This window comes from Pleurodeles waltl, chromosome 2_1, assembly GCF_031143425.1.
Source record: "Pleurodeles waltl isolate 20211129_DDA chromosome 2_1, aPleWal1.hap1.20221129, whole genome shotgun sequence".
NCBI classification, from domain to species: domain Eukaryota; kingdom Metazoa; phylum Chordata; class Amphibia; order Caudata; family Salamandridae; genus Pleurodeles; species Pleurodeles waltl.
The window spans coordinates 771,848,837-771,868,928 of record NC_090438.1 but is presented as its reverse complement, the minus strand read 5'-3'; the positions used below and the strand labels follow the sequence as shown (position 1 = coordinate 771,868,928).

At 45.2% G+C, this 20,092-nt stretch overlaps 1 protein-coding gene across 2 annotated transcripts in view; it reads left to right on the top strand.

Annotated features, from left to right (window-relative positions):
• The window catches only part of LOC138268422 (leukocyte elastase inhibitor-like), a 108,851-nt gene that overhangs the window by 46,661 nt on the left and 42,098 nt on the right, over positions 1-20,092 (top strand). For both annotated transcript variants that reach the window (XM_069218043.1, XM_069218051.1), the window contains one exon: positions 6,243-6,377. In XM_069218043.1, the coding sequence (XP_069074144.1) occupies positions 6,243-6,377 (135 nt within the window). The remainder of the gene's footprint in view (positions 1-6,242; positions 6,378-20,092) is intronic.

Here is a 20,092-nt window from a genome sequence, read left to right as displayed (position 1 = left end):
GGCCACTCCTCCTATCCCTCCTAGCACAGATGGCTCATCAGGAAAAGCAGACAACACCCCAGTTCCCCTTTGTGTCACTGTCTAGTGTGAGGTGCAACCAACCCAACTGTCAAACTCACCCAGACAGGGAATCCACAAACAGGCAGAGTCACAGAAATGGTATAAGAAAGAAAATGCTCACTTTCTAAAAGTGGCATTTTCAAACACACAGTCTTAAAATCAACTTTACTAAAAGATGTATTTTTAAATTGTGAGCTCCGAGACCCCAAACTCCTTATGTCCATCCGCTCCCAAAGGGAATCTACACTTTAATCAGATTTAAAGGTAGCCCCCAGGTTAACCTATGAGAGGGACAGGCCTTGCAACAGTGAAAAATGTATTTAGCAATAGTTCACTGTCAGGACATATAAAACACATTACTATATGTCCTACCTTAACCATACACTGCACCCTGCTATTGGGGATGCCTAGGGCCTACCTTAGGGTTGTCTGACATGTAAGAAAAGGGAAGGTTTAGGCCTGGCAAGTGGGTACACTTGCCAAGTCAAATTTACAGTTGAAACTGCACACACAGACACTGCAGTGGCAGGTCTGAGGCATGATTACAGAGCTACTTATGTGGGTGGCACAAACGTGCTGCAGCCCCACTAGTAGCATTTGATTTACAGGCCCTGGGCACCTCTAGTGCACTGTCCTGGGGACTTACTAATAAATCAACTATGTCAATCATGGATAAACCAATTACATACACATTTTGTAAAAAAGCACTTGCACTTTAACACTGGTTAGAAGTGGAAAAGTACCCAGAGTAACAAAAACAGCAACATCAGAGTCCAGCACACATCAACAACCTGGGAAACAGAGGCAAAAAGGTAGGGGAGACCACGCCAAGGAGGAAAAGTCTAACAGGTACCATAAACACACCCCTTCCAAATACCGATTTAGTATGCAGGGGAAAACCCGAATTGCAATTTGGTACATGTTACTGAATTACAGTTTAAGTTACATACACGCAAAAAGCCCTTTTTGCAGTCGAAAACAGCCCGCTTCCGTGAATCAAATCTTATGCAATCACAGAAATCCTTCTTACATCGGGCCCATGATTTCATCCTGCCATTCAAACTTCTCATCTGCTGGGAAGAAAGAAAATGTCCTAAACCTTCACCCTCAGTGTCCTATCTTTGTTCTATAGAATATATTTTAGTTCGCATAGAGAGTCCTTCATAGCATTATGTTCGTCTTCAATTTGGTCTTTCATCAGATTTAAGTTAAAGTCACCAATGATGCATGATGGTCTGCTCAGTTTGCTTTCCTTGTTTGCTGAGACAAAGTGCTCAGTGTAACCTGGCAGCATGAGTGGGATAATACTCCATGTGCCTGGAGTACAATTATTACATTTTTGCAAATGTCACAGTATTTTGTAAAGTGACCTATGTACTAATAATTTGGGTCACAAAATACTATACTGCGAGGGGTCTCAAAACATCCTGCTTCATATTCATTAGGCACATTGCAATATTCAACCTCCTGCGAATGCCTGCAGTCACCGGGATGGTGGCTTGCAAGGGACATCAGACCACCATCGATATGATTTCATTCCAAAATGGTAGACCTGGCAGCCCTTGGCGTGGTCTCCCTGTACTTTTTGCTTCTGGCCTACTGTTTTTGGACTCTGTGCTGTAATTTGTTTCAGGGCTGATTCTGATACTCTGAGCACTTTACCACTGCTAACCAGTGCTAAAGTGCAAGAGTTCACTGTCTAAATTGTATTGGTGATTGGGTATCCATGATTGGCATATCTGATTTGCTAGTAAGTCCCTAGTAGAGTGTAGTAAAGATGCCCAGGACCTGTAAATCAGATGCTACTAGTGGACCTGCAGCACTGATTGAGCCCCCCACGTGAGTAGCCCTGTATACATGTCTCAGACCTGCCACTGCAGTGTCTGTGTGCGCAGTCTTGCACTGCCAATTTGACATGGCAAGTGTCACCCCTACGGTAGGCCCAAGACAGACCCATAGGCAGGCCACGGTGTATTTAAAAGGTAGGACATGTACTGGTGTGTTTTACATGTCCTGAAAAATCTGACAAATTTGTTTTTCACTATTGAAAGGCCTATCCCTCCCATAGGTTAACATAGGGACTGCCTCTAAATACCTTTTAAGTGCAGTTTCCTATTGGTAGCAGATGGAGGTATGGAGTTTGGGGTCTCTGAACTCACAATTTAAAAATACACCTTTTGGTAACGTTAGTTTTTAGATTGTCAGTTTGAAAATGCCACTTTTAGAAAGTGGCCATTTTCTTGCTTAACCATTCTGTGCCTCTGCCTGCTTGTGTAATCCACGTCTTGGTCAGACTGACAATTGGGCTATTTGTGAATTCCCTATAGACAGTGACACAAAGGGAGCTTGGAAAGTGTCCTGCATACCCCGATGTGTCTCCTGGGCTAGAGTGGGGAGGGAGGAGCTGAAACCTGCAACTGAAAGGGATGTGCCGGTCCTCACACAATGCAGTCTCCAATCCCTGCTGTATGTATGTGGTGAGGTCTGGGCAAGGCATGGTCTTGTAAACAACGTTGAAGATTGCCTACTTCAAAGGCAGAAATGGGTAGAAGTAGTAGACCCAAAACCCCAGACCTTTAGAGGAACCTCTGCCAAGGAGAAGAACTTGATGCTTGAGGAGGACCTGCCACTCTGCCTGTAGTTTTGCTGTGCTGGCCTGCTGCTGCTTCTGCCTAAGAAGGAAAGGACTGGACTCTGCTTTCTGCAATCTTGCTTGTGAAGCTTGCCTCCTGTTAAGAAGTCTCAAGGAAAGCAAAAAACTTCACCCACTAGCCTCTGGGTCTATTTGCTATGGATCCTAGCGTGCCTACTCCAGTCTCTGGGCCCCTAGGTGTGAAAGCCGGTTGAACAGCAAGAAAACAACAGTTGCACTGACTCCTGATGATGCCCAGATCAAACGCCGCTGCCTGACCCCATGACACCGCCTGCAACCGAAGCCATGGTCCCCGCTGGAGTGCAACAACTCCGCCAACATAGCAGGGCTGACGCTGCTGCAGCCCCGCTGATGTCCTGTGACTTAGTGAGTCCCAAGTGCCATGTAACCGACATCGATTATATCCAACTCTGCAGTGGTACCCGCAGCCCCGTAGCATGATTGCGACCCTGTGAGGTTGACCCACCGTGTCTTGACCCGCCAGACATCGACCCTGCCGGAGTGTAAGGAACCAACGCTTTGCACCAACACCGCATCACCTCTCCTGCTCCATAGTAAGGAACTGACGCTGCACCGGATCCAGAAACGCCTCTCCTCCCCAACTCCTTGCACTGGCTTGTTTCTTCATTGCCAAAGATACTGTACCTGGGGTCCATGTTACCCCGTGACTCGTGCCATTGGTGTTGAATTGTTGAGAATTACTCCATCACGATGCCATGATAACACCAAATTGAAGCATTTATATTTCTAAGCGCTATATTGAAGTTTATATCTTTGAAAATTCATAATGTTGCTTGTGCATGTTGTACTTTTGTCGTTTTGGTCTTGTTTGATTGAGATAAATATTGGCGTTTTTTCTAAACTGGTGTGGAATACTTTTGTGGTGTGTTACTGTGTGTGTTTGAACAAATACTTTACACATTACCTCTGAGATAAGCCTGACTGCTTGTGCCAAGCTACCAAGGGGATGAGCAGGGGTTATCTGAGCTGTGTATCTCCCTTACCCTGACTAGAGTGAGGGTCCCTGCTTTGATAGAGTGCAAACTGACTGCCACCAGAGACCCAATTTCTAACACAAAACAGAAAACCTTTTTTTGAAAAAAACAGACCACGTTCCTCAAAGGAACCAGTGAAGTTTCAATTTTTCTATTTTGGGAAACTTCAGAGGAAGCAGGCAGTGGTTCACTGGAATAATGCCTTTCTTACTCTGAGGCTACCAATAGAGTTCCCAAAAGGGAACAGTCCCGAGAGTCCCCTTCCAATTTGCAATGCTGTTACCACCACAACTCGGGAATCAAAAACTCATCAATAGTGTACAATCCAAAATAGGAGCAGGGCATCCCTTTCACACACCTCCTATTTACGATTCATAAAGGATTACAAAAGTGTTATTTGAGTCAGAAAGTATTATCCAGCTTGTAAAAGGGTTTTTGTACATAAAGAAAAGCGTTCTGTGGTTGCAATCCCTGTGATTTTGCAAATCAGAGAGACTGTAATCACAAATGAGTTTTGCACATGAAGTCCTATGTCTCTTGCATACAACAAATGGTTCATATTGACAAAAAAGATACAGTTTCCTAAATAAATTATTTTCTCAAACCATCCACATTCCATGGTCGTAACATATGCAAGGCTGGATGTGTTTTCAGGTCTATTTCTTTGGTGCCTAAAGAAACAGATTGGTTACTGAGTATAGTTTGGTTGTTACTTGCATGTGTGTTACCTAAACAATCCCAGTCCTTAGCGGTGTATGTATTCCTTACCGCTATTTTGATAATAGATTATTTATAGCTCCTGTCCTCTGATTTAAGATGGTTTAATTCCAGGATATGGCTGAGGTGCTGAAGAATGTTGCAACTGTTTAACAAATCTTCCCTAACTCAAGACACATATTGGGGCCTAAAACTCACTCGCCAATTTCTGTACCACCTGTTCTGTCATAATTACTGGTCTCTGGTTAGCATCTAAGCATGTTAGCATACCCTTAAGTGCTCATCCCTTAGCTGTATCAGTCGTTATAAAATTATGGGAGATTTCCACTCTTGTCCCTAGGTACATATGTAGAACACAAGTTGGGGCAAATCCATGGCATAAGGACTTAAAGCCTTGGAAGATCACACTTCCCAAAGGGCTGCTGTTTTGATGTGCCTAATAGTTGAACATTAAGCACACAGGTTTAAATGGGAATACAATGTTTCTTCTTTGAGTCAAGCTTCCCATTTCCTGCTTTGAGGTGGCCTACATTTGCGAATTACCACCATTTGAAAAAAGAGAAGCCAACTGTACAGCATTAGTTTGGGAGGTATTTAGCTCAAGAAAGGGTGCCTTTCCACGATGATGCCAGCAGCCGAGGAAGCGGAATGAATATGATCTAAGTTAACCAAAGTGTTGGGCAGTTGTTCATGCTACCATTGTTTTAGCTCTTTGTCTTACTACTGTGGTATGGCACTTTAGCCATTGTTTTGAAACCTTTTCGAGCACCTTTTGCCCAACCAATGAAATGCCCTGAGGTCTCGTTATTTATCATGTGCGATAACTAACTCCTAAGCTCATACACAGGAGCTTTGAGGTTACAGCAAGTAGGGAGATGTGAATTTAGATGGTTGCCAGACATAATCTAACCTTGAATACCTATTTAGTTATTTCTCTGTATATAATGTAATCGCAGTGCAACCGCAATGCAGACGGTGTTGCAGATGCCAGGAAAGTGGTCAAGTTAGATGGGCCGAGTGGTCTTATACACAGGCATAGGCGCATACCTGTCCACGCACAAAAGCCTTTCTAGAGACGTCACTGATTGTTCAATGCCCTTGTTAAGTAAACATTCGAAGAACAAACATGCCCGGCTGTTTAAATGTGCACACAATTAATTAAACCTATAGCGATCTTATAACAATGCTTTTTATCGTCTTCAGGATTACCCAATGTAGAAAAAATGGCAGTACCATAAATGTTCGACTTTGTGGAAGGAAGGAATATCTAATTAAATAACCTGCCATAGCCCTGATAAAATAAACTGCTTCTGTGGTGTTAGACAGCAAACTATCTACACTTTATTCCAATTCTTTTTACACAGATCGCTGGTGTTCTGGGATAACAAAGAATAATTTTGATATTTTAACTGTGTAGGGAAATTACTACATTGACTTTTGATGATGCAAAAGAGTACAGACAGCTGCAAAAACGGTGACAAAATACCTCGCCTTTAGCAAATGTAGTATGGTGTGAGTTATCTCCTCGGTGCTAAGCAATAGCATTGAGGCACCTCAGATAATGTCCAAGGAAAACACCCCTCTAAGAAATAATTAAACTATTAGGAAGAAGTAACAAATTATATATCTATATACCATTATAATGGGTCATTTATATCACACATCGGAATAAAGGCACAATAAGATTTCTTCTGATTGTAAATCTGACTTCACGCTACTACTACGTTTGTAACATGGTATCCAAATTTCATGTAAATGATGCAACAATTTGTTAATCTGTGTAATTTGCAACTATTCTTTTTCTGTTGACCCAGCAGGAAACGGATTTTGAAAAAGATAACATTCATCGTGGTTTCCAGGAACTTATTTCTGCAATCAATGCTCCTAACAGAGCCTACTTGCTTAAAACTGCTAACAGACTCTTTGGAGAGGCGACCTACAACTTTCTGAGCGTAAGTTGAACTGGTTCACTAAGCGGAGTGCCAATGTCAAATTTATTGTTTATTTAATTAAAACCGTAACACACTTTTGGACAGATTATTTTGGACAACAGCAACCATCCAAGACCAGCATTTACAGAAAAAAATGCATGTTCACACAACTAAATACAATTGTTTCTATAGCACGAAGGAAACCTCAAGCACTAAAGGTTAAGTGTAGTTATAGTGAAATCTTTTAAAATGCTAAAAGCTGAGAGGAGCAAAATAAAACCCCAAAACACAATAGTTAAAATGCAAATTACAAAATACTAGATTTAAGCATGACTGGTATTTAAAAAGTGTTGCATGCAGTAAGTCGCCCGTAGCTAAGCATTTCCAGATATCTCTGTGCAATAATCAGTTATGAGCTTTTAGGTGTAGTTAATGGGTTTAGAGTCACTGGTTCAGAGTCGAAGGTGAGCCTTAAGTTCATTGACATATTTACCACACCTTGACAAAGTACTTACCTCAGATAGAGAGAAGCATATTGAAGAGGCTTCCTGACAAGTGCGGGCCCCCTTCCTCAAAGAAATTGGTTTCAGTAAGGACCTCTTGACAGCGGCAGAGGGGCAGCAGCACAAGAGGTGCAGCCATGACTCTCATTTGAAGTTACTTAGTCTAAATGCTCCCTCTTTACCTGGGATGACCCATGCCGAGTTAAAGTCTGCTATTAGTAGGCCAAGCAGTCGCCTTTACATGATGTCTCTTCACATCTGACTGTTAATGGCCTCTGAAAGGTAAGGCTGGTGTCTACCTACCAAATATAAGGCGTTCAGGGTGAGTAGAATATCTGTGGACTTTAAAGAAGCAATATCTTGCTGAAATGAAATTAAAGACAGCTGCCTGTTGATCGCCTTTTTCCAGGTCAAAAAGGAGATGGAGTTCAGTCTTAATGCTGGTACTTCAATTTGAAGCAATGTAATTGCCCTCTGTAATTGCCAATGCCATGGGTTCCCTGGGCTCTCAAGTGTGTCTTTTAAGCAGGCATTGAATGAGTTCCCAGGCGTTTTCAATATGTGTAGATAGTATTTCAAGGTGTCGGACTCACAAGTTAGCACTTGATTTGCCAAACCAAATTCCTAGATCCACGAAGATGCCTGGGCAATTGAAATATGTTTGTGTAACCTGAGGACTGCGCATGCTCCAGACTGAGAGCACAGGCACCAGCGTAGGCCTGGTGCCCGTAGTGTAGTGCTGGGAGGAGGGAAGCCTTTATGACTTTGAGTATTAGTGCAGCAGAGGGACTTTTTAATTTCTTGTTAAGGCAGGCAAAACCGTATGTGATGGCAGCAGCTTTCTTTTTTAATGAGCCTACGTGGGGCGAGGATTTGGAGGTATCTGTGAGCCAGACTCCCATATAGTTATATTTCGGTTCCATTTTAATAATCATGGTCCCCATACGCCAAGTGAGAGATTTCTTGTTCTCATAACAGCCGAAGATTATGACTTTGGTGTTGTCCTGATTAATTGTAAGGTAGTTCTTTTCATTGTATGTGTGGAGACTAGTCAGTGCTCACTGCATGCCCATTTTAGTGTGATCCATTAATACAATATTGTCTGTGTATTGAAGAATGTGTAGAGTCGAGTGTCCTAATTGTGGGCATGAGGGGAGAGGCAAGCAGTTGTTCACCAGAGCTTTGCCCAGGTCTGCTGTGTACAGGTTGAAGAGCAGGAGTGCGAGAACGCAGCCTTGCTTCAGACCACCTTTGGTGGTAATTTTGGAGGTAACAGTGTTTGGCCCAATTTTAACACAAACCCATGTGTCCGAATAAAGAGGAATTATCGCCCCGAAGAGGTTTGATGGAATTCCCCACATAGTTAGTTTTCTCCATAGCGTGGAGCCTTATCAAAGGCAGCGCTTTAATCAATGAAGCAGGAGAAGAGTAGTAGCTGTTTTCTTTGGGTTGCTTGATGATTAAGAACAGCAAGGCTGGTTATGTCGTCTGCAGTTGATGCTGCTGCCCTGAAGCCTGTCTGAAAGAATGGAAGAACATCATTGTCCAGAACCCAAGTCTCTAGCTGTTTGAGTAGTAATCAAGTGTAAGCTTCTGCCTCAGGATCTAGTAGGGCTATCAAATGTTAGGTAGAATGCTTTGTTGGGTCCCCTTTATTAAAAATGGGGCACAAGATAGAGCCCCCTCCATGCATCTCAGACTTGGGCAGAGAGGAAGGCTTGATTGAAAAGAGGAGTTAAAGCCCTGGCCCAGTTCTCCAAGCCCCATTTTAAGATTCCAACAGGTAGGCCATTAGATCCTGGTGCCATGTCGTTTTTCATTGCCTTGGTGATTTTGCTAACCTGGGCCAGAGTTGTAAGATCCTGCTGGTTCCATGTGGACTGGTCTGGAGACCTCAATTTATCCATGTGGTCTGGTGCAGCTGAGTGGCTAGAAATTGTGCTGCTACATAGTTCACCTAGACTCCTTCCGAAACTTCATTATCCCCAGTTGAGTTTGGGGCTTTTAGTTGATTGATCTAATTCCAGAAGGGGGCTAGGTTTCTTTCATGGATCATTTGATGTATCTTTAGTGTAGGAAAGTACCATCTTGCCTGGCATGTTACCCCCATATTTCACTGTATGTATGTTGTTTTAGTCCTTCTGTCACTGGGACCCTGCCAGGCAGGGCCCCAGTGCTCATAGTATGTACCCTGTATGTGTTCCCTGTGTGATGCCTAACTGTCTCACTGAGGCTCTGCTAACCAGAACCTCAGTGGTTATGCTCTCTCTGCTTTCCAAATTTGTCACTAACAGGCTAGTGACTACATTTACCAATTCACTTTGGCATACTGGTACACCCATATAATTCCCTTGTATATGGTACTGAGGTACCCAGGGTATTGGGGTTCCAGGAGATCCCTATGGGCTGCAACATTTCTTTTGCCACCCATAGAGAGCTCTGACAATTCTTACACAGGCCTGCCACTGCAGCCTGCGTGAAATAACGTCCACGTTATTTCACAGCCATTTACCACTGCACATAAGTAACTTATAAGTCACCTATTTGTCTAACCTTCACCTGGTGAAGGTTGGGTGCCAAGTTACTTAGTGTGTGGGCACCCTGGCACTAGCCAAGGTGCCACCACATCGTTCAGGGCAAATTCCCCAGACTTTGTGAGTGCGGGGACGCCATTACACGCATGCACTATACATAGGTCACTACCTCTGTATAGCGTCACAATGATAACTCCGAACATGGCCATGTAATATGTCTAAGATCATGGAATTGTCACCCCAATACCATTCCATGACAATTCCATGATCCCCCGGGTCTCTAGCACAGAACCCGGGTACTGCCAAACTGCCTTTCCGGGGTCTCCACTGCAGCTGCTGCCAACCCCTCAAACAGGTTTCTGCCCTCCTGGGGTCCAGGCAGCCCTGGCCCATGAAGGCAGAACAAAGGATTTCCTCTTAGAGAGGGTGTTACACCCTCTCCCTTTGGAAATAGGTGTTAAGGGCTGGGGAGGAGTAGCCTCCCCCAGCCTCTGGAAATGCTTTGATGGGCACAGATGGTGCCCATCTCTGCATAAGCCAGTCTGCACCGGTTCAGGGATCCCGCAGCCCTGCTCTGGTGCGAAACTGGACAAAGGAAAGGGGAGTGACCACTCCCCTGACCAGTACCTCCCAGGGGAGGTGCCCAGAGATCCTCCAGTGTGTCCCAGACCTCTGCCATCTTGGAAACAGAGGTGTTGGGGGCACACTGGACTGCTCTGAGTGGCCAGTGCCAGCAGGTGACGTCAGAGGCTCCTTCTGATAAGCTCTTATCTCTCTTGGTAGCCAATCCTCCTATCTTGGTAGCCAATCCTCCTTTTCTGGCTATTTAGGGTCTCTGCTTTGGGGAATTCTTCAGATAACGACTACAAGAGCTCACCAGAGTTCCTCTGCATCTCCCTCCTCACCCTCTACCAAGGATCGACCGCTGACTGCTCCAGGATGCCTGCAAAACCGCAACAAAGTAGCAAGACGACTACCAGCAATATTGTAGCGCCTAATCCTGCCAGCTTTCTCAACTGTTTCCAGGTGGTGCATGCTCTGGGGCTAGCCTGCCTTCACCCTGCACCAGAAGCTCCAAAGAAATCTCCCGTGGGTCGACGGAATCTTCCCCCTGCTAACGCAGGCACCAAAAGACTGCATCACTGGTCCCCTGGGTCCCCTCTCATCCTGATGAGCGTGGTCCCTGGTACACAGCAACTCTGTCCAAGTGACTCTCACAGTCCAGTGACTCTTCAGTCCAAGTTTGGTGGAGGTAAGTCCTTGCCTCCCCACGCTAGACTGCAAAGCTGTGTACTGCATGATTTGCAGCTGCTCCGGCTCTTGTGCACTCTTCCAGGATTTCCTTTGTGCACAGCCTAGACTGGGTCTCCAGCACTCCGTCCTGCAGTGCACAACCTTCTGAGTTCTCCTCTGACGTCGTGGGACTCCCATTTGTAACTTCGCATGGACTCCGGTTCAATCTTCTTCTAAGTGCCTGTTGGGGTACTTCTGCAGATGCTGCCTGCTTCTGTGAGGGCTCTCTGAGTTGCTGAGTGCCCCCTCAATCTCCTCCTCCAAAAGACAACATCCTGGTCCTTCCTGGTTCTCAGCAGCACCCAAAAACCTCTACCATGATCCTTGCAGCTAGCAAGGCTTGTTTGCCGGAATTTCTGAGTAGGAACACCTCTGCAAGCTTCATCGCGACGTGGGACCTCTGTCTACCAAAGGAGAAGTTCCTAGTCCTCTTCTTTCTTGCAGAACTCCAAGCTTCTTCCATCCATAGGCAACTTCCTTGCATCTTCATCTGGGGTTTCCTGGGCTCCTGCCCCCCCGGACACTGTTGCGACTATTGGACTTGGTCCCCTTGCCTTGCAGGTCCTCAGGTCCAGAAATCCGTTGTCAGTGCACTGCAGGTGTTTGTTCTTCTTGCAGAATCCCCCTATCATGGCTATTGTGGTCTTTTGGGGTAGTAGGTGCACTTTACTCCTACTTTTCAGGGTCTTGGGGTGGGGTATCTTGGACACCCTGACTGTTTTCTTACAGTCCCGCTACCCTCTACAAGGTCACATAGGTCTGGGGTCCAATCGTGATTCGCATTCCACTTTTGGAGTATATGGTTTTTGTTGCCCCTATTCCTATGCTTGCCTATTGCAACCTATTGTAATTCTACACTGTTTGCATTACTTTTCTTGCTCTTACTTACCTAATTTTGGTTTGTGTACATATAACTTGTGTATATTACTTACCTTCTTACTGAGGGTACTCACTGAGATACTTGTGGCATATTGTTATAAAAATAAAGTACCTTTATTTTTAGTAACTCTGTGTATTGTGTTTTCTTATGATATTGCGCATATGATGTAAGTGGTATAGTAGAAGCTTTGCATGTCTCCTAGTTCAGCCTAAGCTGCTTTGCCATAGCTACCTTCTATCAGTCTAAGCTGCTAGAAACACCTCTTCTCTACTAATAAGGGATGGACCTGGCACAAGGTGTTAGCACCTTTGGTACCCACTACAAGCCAGGCCAGCCTCCTGCATTTAGCCATTCCATTTCTTGTAAGGCTTTCCTTGCTTCCCACACTACTTTTTTATTTTCTTTGTGCAATTTGATGATCTCTGTTGTAGTTTTAACAGCTGGGTTGAACTTGTGGTGGTGCAAGAACCTTCTTAGCATTCTCCATGTAGTGATAATAGCGTTATTGTAATGCTGGTTATGCTGCTCCTTTCCTGTTGCCTTCAAGGATTGCATGTGATCCCCAGTTGCTAGTAAAGAGATCATGAGCTCCATAGTCAGTCTGGCCCACCTGGTTTGAGTGTCTCCCTGAGTATTATTGGGGTCCGTGATCACCATGCGAAGCCACTTGGTCCCTTTTGAGGTGTCTGTGGCCTTCCATTTGATCCTCCTAACTAACTTTGTTGCTTCGACGCATGTAGAGGGCCCCACTGTCCAATGTTTGGCTGCAATGGGGGCTCCTAGATTCACAGTTAAGGTCAGATGATTATGATCACTTTCACATCTGTTGAGAATCTCAAGGTTAATGAGGTGATTCACTGGAGATTCAGACAGGAAGATGTAATCAATTGTTGAAATTCCTTTGAAAGTAGAGGGAAACTGATAATTGGGAACTTGAGTTTTAAATACTTGTTCAGCAGCAATTAATTTCAAGGTACTCGGAAGATTGTTTATTTTTTCCTGTTCTTTGTCATTTTGGGCACTGATAGTGAAGCTTCCCAAGTCCCTGATGTTAAATTCCCCTTCAACAGATCCAGAAGTATGGCTTTAAGGCAATTGCAAAGGTCATCAGTTGCATGGAGTTGTAATGCTTTCTGTGAGTTATGATAACAGTTAATCAGGAGTAGGAGAGTCTTATATGACAAATTGTTAGCCCTGGCATTATTTACACTTGCAAAGCTGGGGAGGATTGATTTAGGGGCATAACTTAAATTTTGGCGGTTTGCTTAATGAAGATTTAAAGACCTCCTGATGGCCGGCCAAATAGGTTGGCACGTTTTGCCACCTTGAAAAGCTTGTAGAAGCCGTCTAAAACTGTTGGAGTATGTGCCCACTTTTAATGTAAGCTGATGATGTTGCTTCTGTGCAAGAATGCCACCGCCAGTTTGCTTGTCAGAATTGTCTTCAGACCTGCCATGTTCCACGGTGTGATTATAAACTGAGGCTACTTTGTGGATTTCTGAGATTGAGAGTGGTCTGATCGATGGTGGCTAGGAATAATCCCCTCGAGTGCCATGGTGAAAGTGGCCCAGCTGGCACTATCCATCAATGTCATTATTTCTTATCACATATCTTAAATTTCTTAAGTTTTGAGCACGTGATACTTCTAGGGAGTTTGTAGCTTTTGACGCACTTGGAAGCTAGTCATGGGTGGGCCCAAATCCCCTCTCAGGACGCTCAAATGCAGACTAAGGGGCTCATGTGGCAGTAACACATGAGGGTATTTTGTTGTATGTAGATTTAACAGCTTAATGCCTCATTCCTCAAAGATCCTTGATTTACTTAGAATGGCGTCTCTAAGATCAGCTCTTTGCCATGTGGTTATTATGGCATCCAAGGTTCCTTTTTCTGTGGTCTGAGTGAAATTCACAGAAGTCAGCCGAGGTTAGATTCTTCAAAGTTGGAATGTGTTGGAACAGGTGTAACAAATTTCCTCTGCCTAATATATCATGGGCACCGCTGAGGGTGTAGTGTGGGATAAATGCCAATTCAAACAAATCCTTGGTGCCTACATGTGTGCCTTCCCCTGGTCTGCTAAACTGTGGTTCCATTGCTTGTTGGGGTTGGGAGAATGAGGGCCTGATTGCACCTTGAAGGTGACTCGAGTGATCAGGAGAGAAATTGCTTATTGGGCTATTGTGCCTCATGTTAACATTTGATCTTGGTGATGTTTCTGACTAGTTATCGTTCCACTTTGCCTCCAATCATTAGTCATTTGGTCTTGGTGTTGGCTATAGCTAGTTGTTGTGAGCTCTAATGTCACTGGAAGATCCACTGATGGAATGGGCCTGTTCCAAGTTATCATTCAGCTCGTGTCATGTGCTCACTTGAGCCAAGTTGCTAGGCAAGATACCACAAGGCCAATAGGCGTTTCGGCTGTTGCTTGCAGGACCTGGAGGGCCCTCGATAAGAGTTGAGCTGATGGTTAAGTCAGTGCAAAAAGGGATTGTATTAGTGCTCATTTCTGCCATTTGTGGTCTAGGAATTGTTGTGACTGCTGGAACCACAGGCCCTTGCCTGTTGGGCTTTGGTGGCTCCGCCCCATTGATCCAGTGTTCGGCCACTGTAAATTTCTTTGGTGCAAAAATTGAGCTTGTAGGAGCAACATCTGTATGCAGTCCCACCTGCGCTGTGTCTGAGGAACTGTTGTTTGCCATTGTTTCTGATGTAGAGGCTAATAAGCATGTGCCTTCTTGGATCTCCTTGAGACCCAGTGATAGCTCGGCAACAGGCGCAGGCATCAGTGTGACTCCAAGTTTGTAAGTGTTGACCATTGGTACCTGTGCTGTGTTGACCCCTTGAATGGTCACTTTTTATTTGTTTTCAGGACAGTTAGCGGAGATCAGAACTCTGCAGCTTTTGATGCACTATCCGGCGCTGTCTCTGAAAGGGTGAAGTTACTCAGTGGTTCTCGTGGGCAGTGGTTCTAGCTAGCAGCGTGGTGGGCTTGTGTCCTCTGTATGCCCCATACTTGGTTTGGAAACTGAGTTAAATATAGGGAAAAGCTTAGAAGACCCATCCCCTTGGACTGCTTGAGAGATGGCGGTAACCCCTGCAAACAAAGATGGCCGTTTTTATGAGGGACTGTTTTTCTGACTGTTTTTTCATTTTCTTTTTCAGCCTTCTTGAGAGATTGAAGGTGTTTGATGAGCCTGATGGTGCCAGTGATTAAGGAGGTTGGACATGTGTGCTCACTTTGATCGCACTAGGGGAAGACAAGTCCACTGTAGTGCTAGGGGGGGCAAGTGGGCTGTTTTGTTGAAAAATTATACCTCTGTTCTGTCCCAAGGGGGAACATGATTGCCACAACTGGGAAGGACTTGTTATTGGAACCAGTTAATTTGGCTATGGGAGTTCAATTCAATGGTGTTGCACCTGTATTTTTTCCCGAGGTGCTGGTCATGATCTTGACACTGTCAAGGGTCCATAGTATTTTGGGTAAAAAACATAGGCACTGATTTAAGAAAAGTGGCGCTGCACCCAGTGCAGTGCCACTATTCTTGCGCCACCTTGCCCCCCCTAATGCCACCATGTGTGTGCTGTATTTAATATACAGCTTACCATGGCGGTAGTTAGGGAATTAGCATCAGAATTGTAGACAGTAGTTCGGAGCTTTTCAAGATAGTCTAAAATTTTGATGCTAATCTTGCAAAGCCCATTGAGACCCACTGTAAACAATAGTGTGCCTCTTTTTAACGCATGCTCTGAGCAGGCGTTAAAAGTGCTGAAAAAAATTACCCAAAGAAATCTCTTTCTATGCGCCATTTTTTCGGCTCCCCCTAATGGGGGAATGCCCCCTTTGCTTACATTATGCCTGGGGCAGGTATAATACAGCGCAAAAGGGTTACAAAGTGGTGCAACGCATGCATTGCAAAAGTTTGTAAATTTGGTGCGGCGATTTTAGCCTCGTTGGGCCACATTAGCGTAACAACAAATGATGCTAATGTGGTGCAAGGAGGTGCTAGGGGCTCTTAAATCTGCCCCTTAGTTTATCGATCAGTGGGGAACACGAGCAGGGTTGATCTCCCCCTGCCCACCCAAGGAAATTTTCTTAAGAGTTTAGTCTGAGACCCAGATCCACTAAGGGTGAAGCAATAGATTGGACTGAGTCCATCTGAAGCTCCATCTTTTGCAATTGCCATAAAAGAGCCCTGGTATCATATCTTGCTGAATACTGTTAGAAGACAGAGAGGCTGGGGAGGGTGTGGGAGGAGAGACTGTGGGGGGAGAGACTGATGTCCCTAGTTGTGTAAGGCTGATGGATCTGTGATTAAGCTAATTCCTAAGTACAGAGGTTTGTGCCAGTGATACTTCAATTTGGTCTTCCAGAGTGGCAAGAAAGCGGTCGGATAGATTTCCCAATCAGATTTGATTTCCCTCCTAGGCTTTTTTGTAGGGGACCAAATGGAATTGGCCTCTGGAATGTTCTTTGGTGACTCAGGCCCACATTACAAGTGTGGCAGTCTTAAGACTGCCACACTCGCTGTGGCGGTCGGACTGCAGCCAAAGTGGTGGTCTGACCTGCATATTACGACCGTGGTGAAAGCGCCATGGTTGCACCGCCGGCACCGCCACTTTTAGGCCAGCCGACAGCCTGGCAGTGGCGAAGGTCTTAATCCACCAGGGCAGTGCTGCTACCAGCGCTGCCCTGGGGATTACAACCCAGGTGTCCGCCAGCCTTTGCATGGTGTTTCTAATGCCATACAAAGGCTGGTGGAGACAGGGTCCTTGGGGCCCCATGGGGCCCAATGCACTGCCTGTGCACTTGGCATTGGCAGTGCAGGGACCCCCATGGACAGCCCCATTGCGCTTTTCACTGCTTAAATTACAGGCACTGAAAAGCGTGCGTGACGGGTGCTGTCGCACCTGGCAGACCACAACATTGCCACAGGCTCAATTACGAGCCGGCGTCAATGTTTTGGTAAGTTTCCTGCTGGGCCAGCAGGCAGAAACGCCCACTGGCTCAGTGGGAAATTTGTAATAGGGCCAGTGGGCAGAAAACTGGAGTGGCAGTTTTCCGGCCCAAAGAGTTTGGTGGTGGCGGCATCTGCCGCCGGCCAAACTCATAAAGAGACCCTGAGTTTCCAGTGGAATTGTCTGAAACAAAGAGGCAGCAGCACTGTCATGCAATTGAGTGGTCACCATAACCGTGCATGAGTGCTGGTTGCTAGGCAGAACTTCTCCTTCCAAACCCCAGTTGTCTGTGTCCGACTAGATCGAGGGGTATTTATCTCCCATCTGTACTGCTCTCTCAAGGATAGGTCCCTGGAAGCCAAGTGTAGGGTCAGATGGAGGAATCCCCTTGCTGCACTGGATCTCCGCTTCTAGCCTTGGGCAGAAGTTTGACCTGAGGGGTTTTAGCCCTGTAACCGACAGACCCTCTAGGCAATCGCTGCATGAAGACGTTGATGGCTTGTTGGGCTCCCATGAGCCCAATGAGGTGGATGAGTGAGGTCCCTTATGGGGGACCTTGTAGAAATATTCTTTAATCAGCCCTTGTGCTGGTGCTTGGGCTCCTTTGGCCAAAGTCCTCTGAAAACTTACACTAGGCAACCCCTGGGACATCCTTGAGTCAGGCGTTATGGATGTTGATGAGGCTATGGATGTGCCTTCTTGATTGTGCTCTTCTGTCCCTTGTTTTCTTGACTTGTTAGATGAACTGGAGCCAAACTCAAACTCCTGAAAGAGGGAGTACCAGAGATGAAATAAAAGTATCATCTAAGGATTCTTTAGCTTTTTTCTGTGAGAGAACTTTCCTTTTGGGCATATTGCCAAGGCTTTGATTGAGTACTGAATTATTGAGTCCTTGAAATACTTGAAATGCTGTACTATAGAACATTGGCTGAGTTTTGTAGAAGGAAGTGTAGATAGCGCTGCCTTACCTCCCTATCAGCAAACTTGCCTCACGGGGCACCAGTGAACATAAGGGGAGAGGCACAAGCATGATACTCTCTCGATGGTGGTTACAGGTGGTTCAACCAAATAACTGCTCAAGGCACAGAAAGATGGAGTTAGTTAGTTAGCTTCCAGTGGTCTTCCAGTGTACTTCAGGTAAGGTTCAGGCAAGCTGCTCTGCGGCGGTAACAGCAACAGTGGTAACAGTGGTGGTGGCAGGTGGCAGACACACAGTTGGCACAGCTCTGGAGCAGGGTGAGACTCTGGGGGCAAGATCAATACAGAGTCGATGCAAAATCAAGATAGAGTCCGTTCTAGGTATGTAGCAGGCAAAAGCGGCCAAAGCGCTGCATATACTTGATTGCCCAAGAGAAAAGAAGAGAAGAAAACTCTAGCTCTCAGCTGGAGGGACACTGTCCAGCTCATTGTTCTGGCATCATTCTAACATCTTCAGAGACACCACTTAGATGTTTTTCCTCCCCAAGAGTTTCTGCTTCTAGGGTGCAAAAATCCACGTATTTTCTAATGATTAATGCTTCAAGCAAATACCTAGATCAGTGGTACTTAACCTTTTGAGTTCTCTGTATCCCCGCTTAATCATTATTGAAATCCAGGGACCTCCACTGGGTCATTACTAGAAGACAGGGACCCTGGCCTAATCATTTTCGATAATTTGAACTGCAAAACAATATGCAAAATATAATAAGTATTCATCAAAGAAATTCACAAATTAATAAATACTTTAAAATATTGTATTAAATTCACAAATATAAAAAGAAAATGTTTTAATTTTACTAGAAAGCTTGGAGCTTTTGTAAGTCAATTGTGGCCACTCATCATCCATACTATATTCTGTTTTGCACTTGTTTTGCTCCCACAATTCAATCTGAGTATACTAACTTACTTTCTAGTCTTCAATTTCAGTTTTTTCACATTTACAAAACGTTTAAAAAATGTTAGTTGTACATTTTGCTTCTTAATTTATTTACCCTGTATTTACCTGTTAATAGTATTTCATTGTCTGAGCAGTCACGGACCCCCTGATTGGCCTTTGCGGACTTTCAAGAGTCCCTAAACCACAGGTTTAGAACCGCTGACCTAGGCAATCCAGTGCAAAACCTTACAGTTCGTTTGCTGCTCTATCAGGAATTTCCTGGCAAGTTTTTTTTTTAAACTGTATTTATTGTTTAAACAACAAAGGTAAGAGAGTCAAGCAGTATAGTTGGTATTGACTGGTATTTTCTTAGGCATCAAATTGATCACGACAACAATCTAATTATCGGGCCAAGCAGCATAGGTCCCATATTCAGACCTTGCTTTTGGCCATGGCTGTCCACGTTCCCCTCCCACCTTCCCTGAGTCGCCACAGTCGCATCCAGATCTCACATGTTCCATCTCTCTTTGCCCCATAATCTCAACTACTGTGAGTTAGTATTCTGATTTATCATAGTGTACGTCTGCATTATTTCGTATCTCCCAAATGTCTAGCATCTATTGTTTCTTCATGGCAGCCTTGTGTGGGGACTCTAATAGCTTCATCGCCATCATCAGTGTCCTTTGTCCTCTCTGCTTAGTTTGAAACCTCTTGAGTTGCCGCCAATTCAGCCTGACGCCAAAGCATGACTGCTCAGTCTTGGTTCCTGTGGTCACATCCAGCGCACTGCTGTTCTTTTTGGAAGTCATTTTCCCAGCATAGCAAAATTATATTTCCTTTTCCCTTTTTAGATTTTGTCTCTTTCCTATTAGGCATTATCTCCTGGAGAGCTGACAGAGCAGAGGGCGCTGACCTTTGAAAGTTGTGGGACAATTCTGTGTCACACCCCCCACCAACCTGTCCCTCTTTACCAGGTACACACACAATAAGTCAGGAGAACACACAAATATGACATTCTTTTTGGCACATGCTAACTCACGCACATGCATACATTCACACTTGATCACCCATGAACACTCAGCTAAAGTCTCCCCTCAACACTTACGTAGCAGTGGCTCTACATATCTCAGTCTGTTCCCACCTGCCATCACCGGAAGTACAGGCAGCAAGAAGTGAAAGGAAGGGGTACGGGTCACTGTGACAGTGACCATGTGGTGGTAGCCGCAGGCGTGTTTAAGAGGCAGGCAGTTGCTGTTTACTACTCTCTGCCTTCTGAATCCTGCAGAGACCGAGTACCAACATGTGGGTAGTTTGTGGCTCAGGTAAGCGGGCAGAGAGAAATGTAGTACAAAGTGTTGAAACACGCACAATAAGCAATCACTGACTCCCACTTAGTATCTCCCAGATGGAGCTTCCTCCTCCTAATGTCTATTCCGTAGAATGGTCAGCCAATGAGAGGAGGAGACTGGACCTGGGTGGCAGGACTCAGCACATTACATGGCTCAGAGCTAGCCGATCTCTTACCTGAGCCAGGGCTGAATACCTTTTGCATATGCTGCCCCTACCTGCTCTCACCAGGGGCGGAAAGCAGGGCCCTGCAGCCCCTTCAATGGGGCCCAATCCAGCCCAAAGTGAATGAATATCTGTGAGATATTGAAGACTCAATGTCCCCTCGTCACATTCTACAAGGGGCCCGTTATTTTGTGTTGCACTTCTGG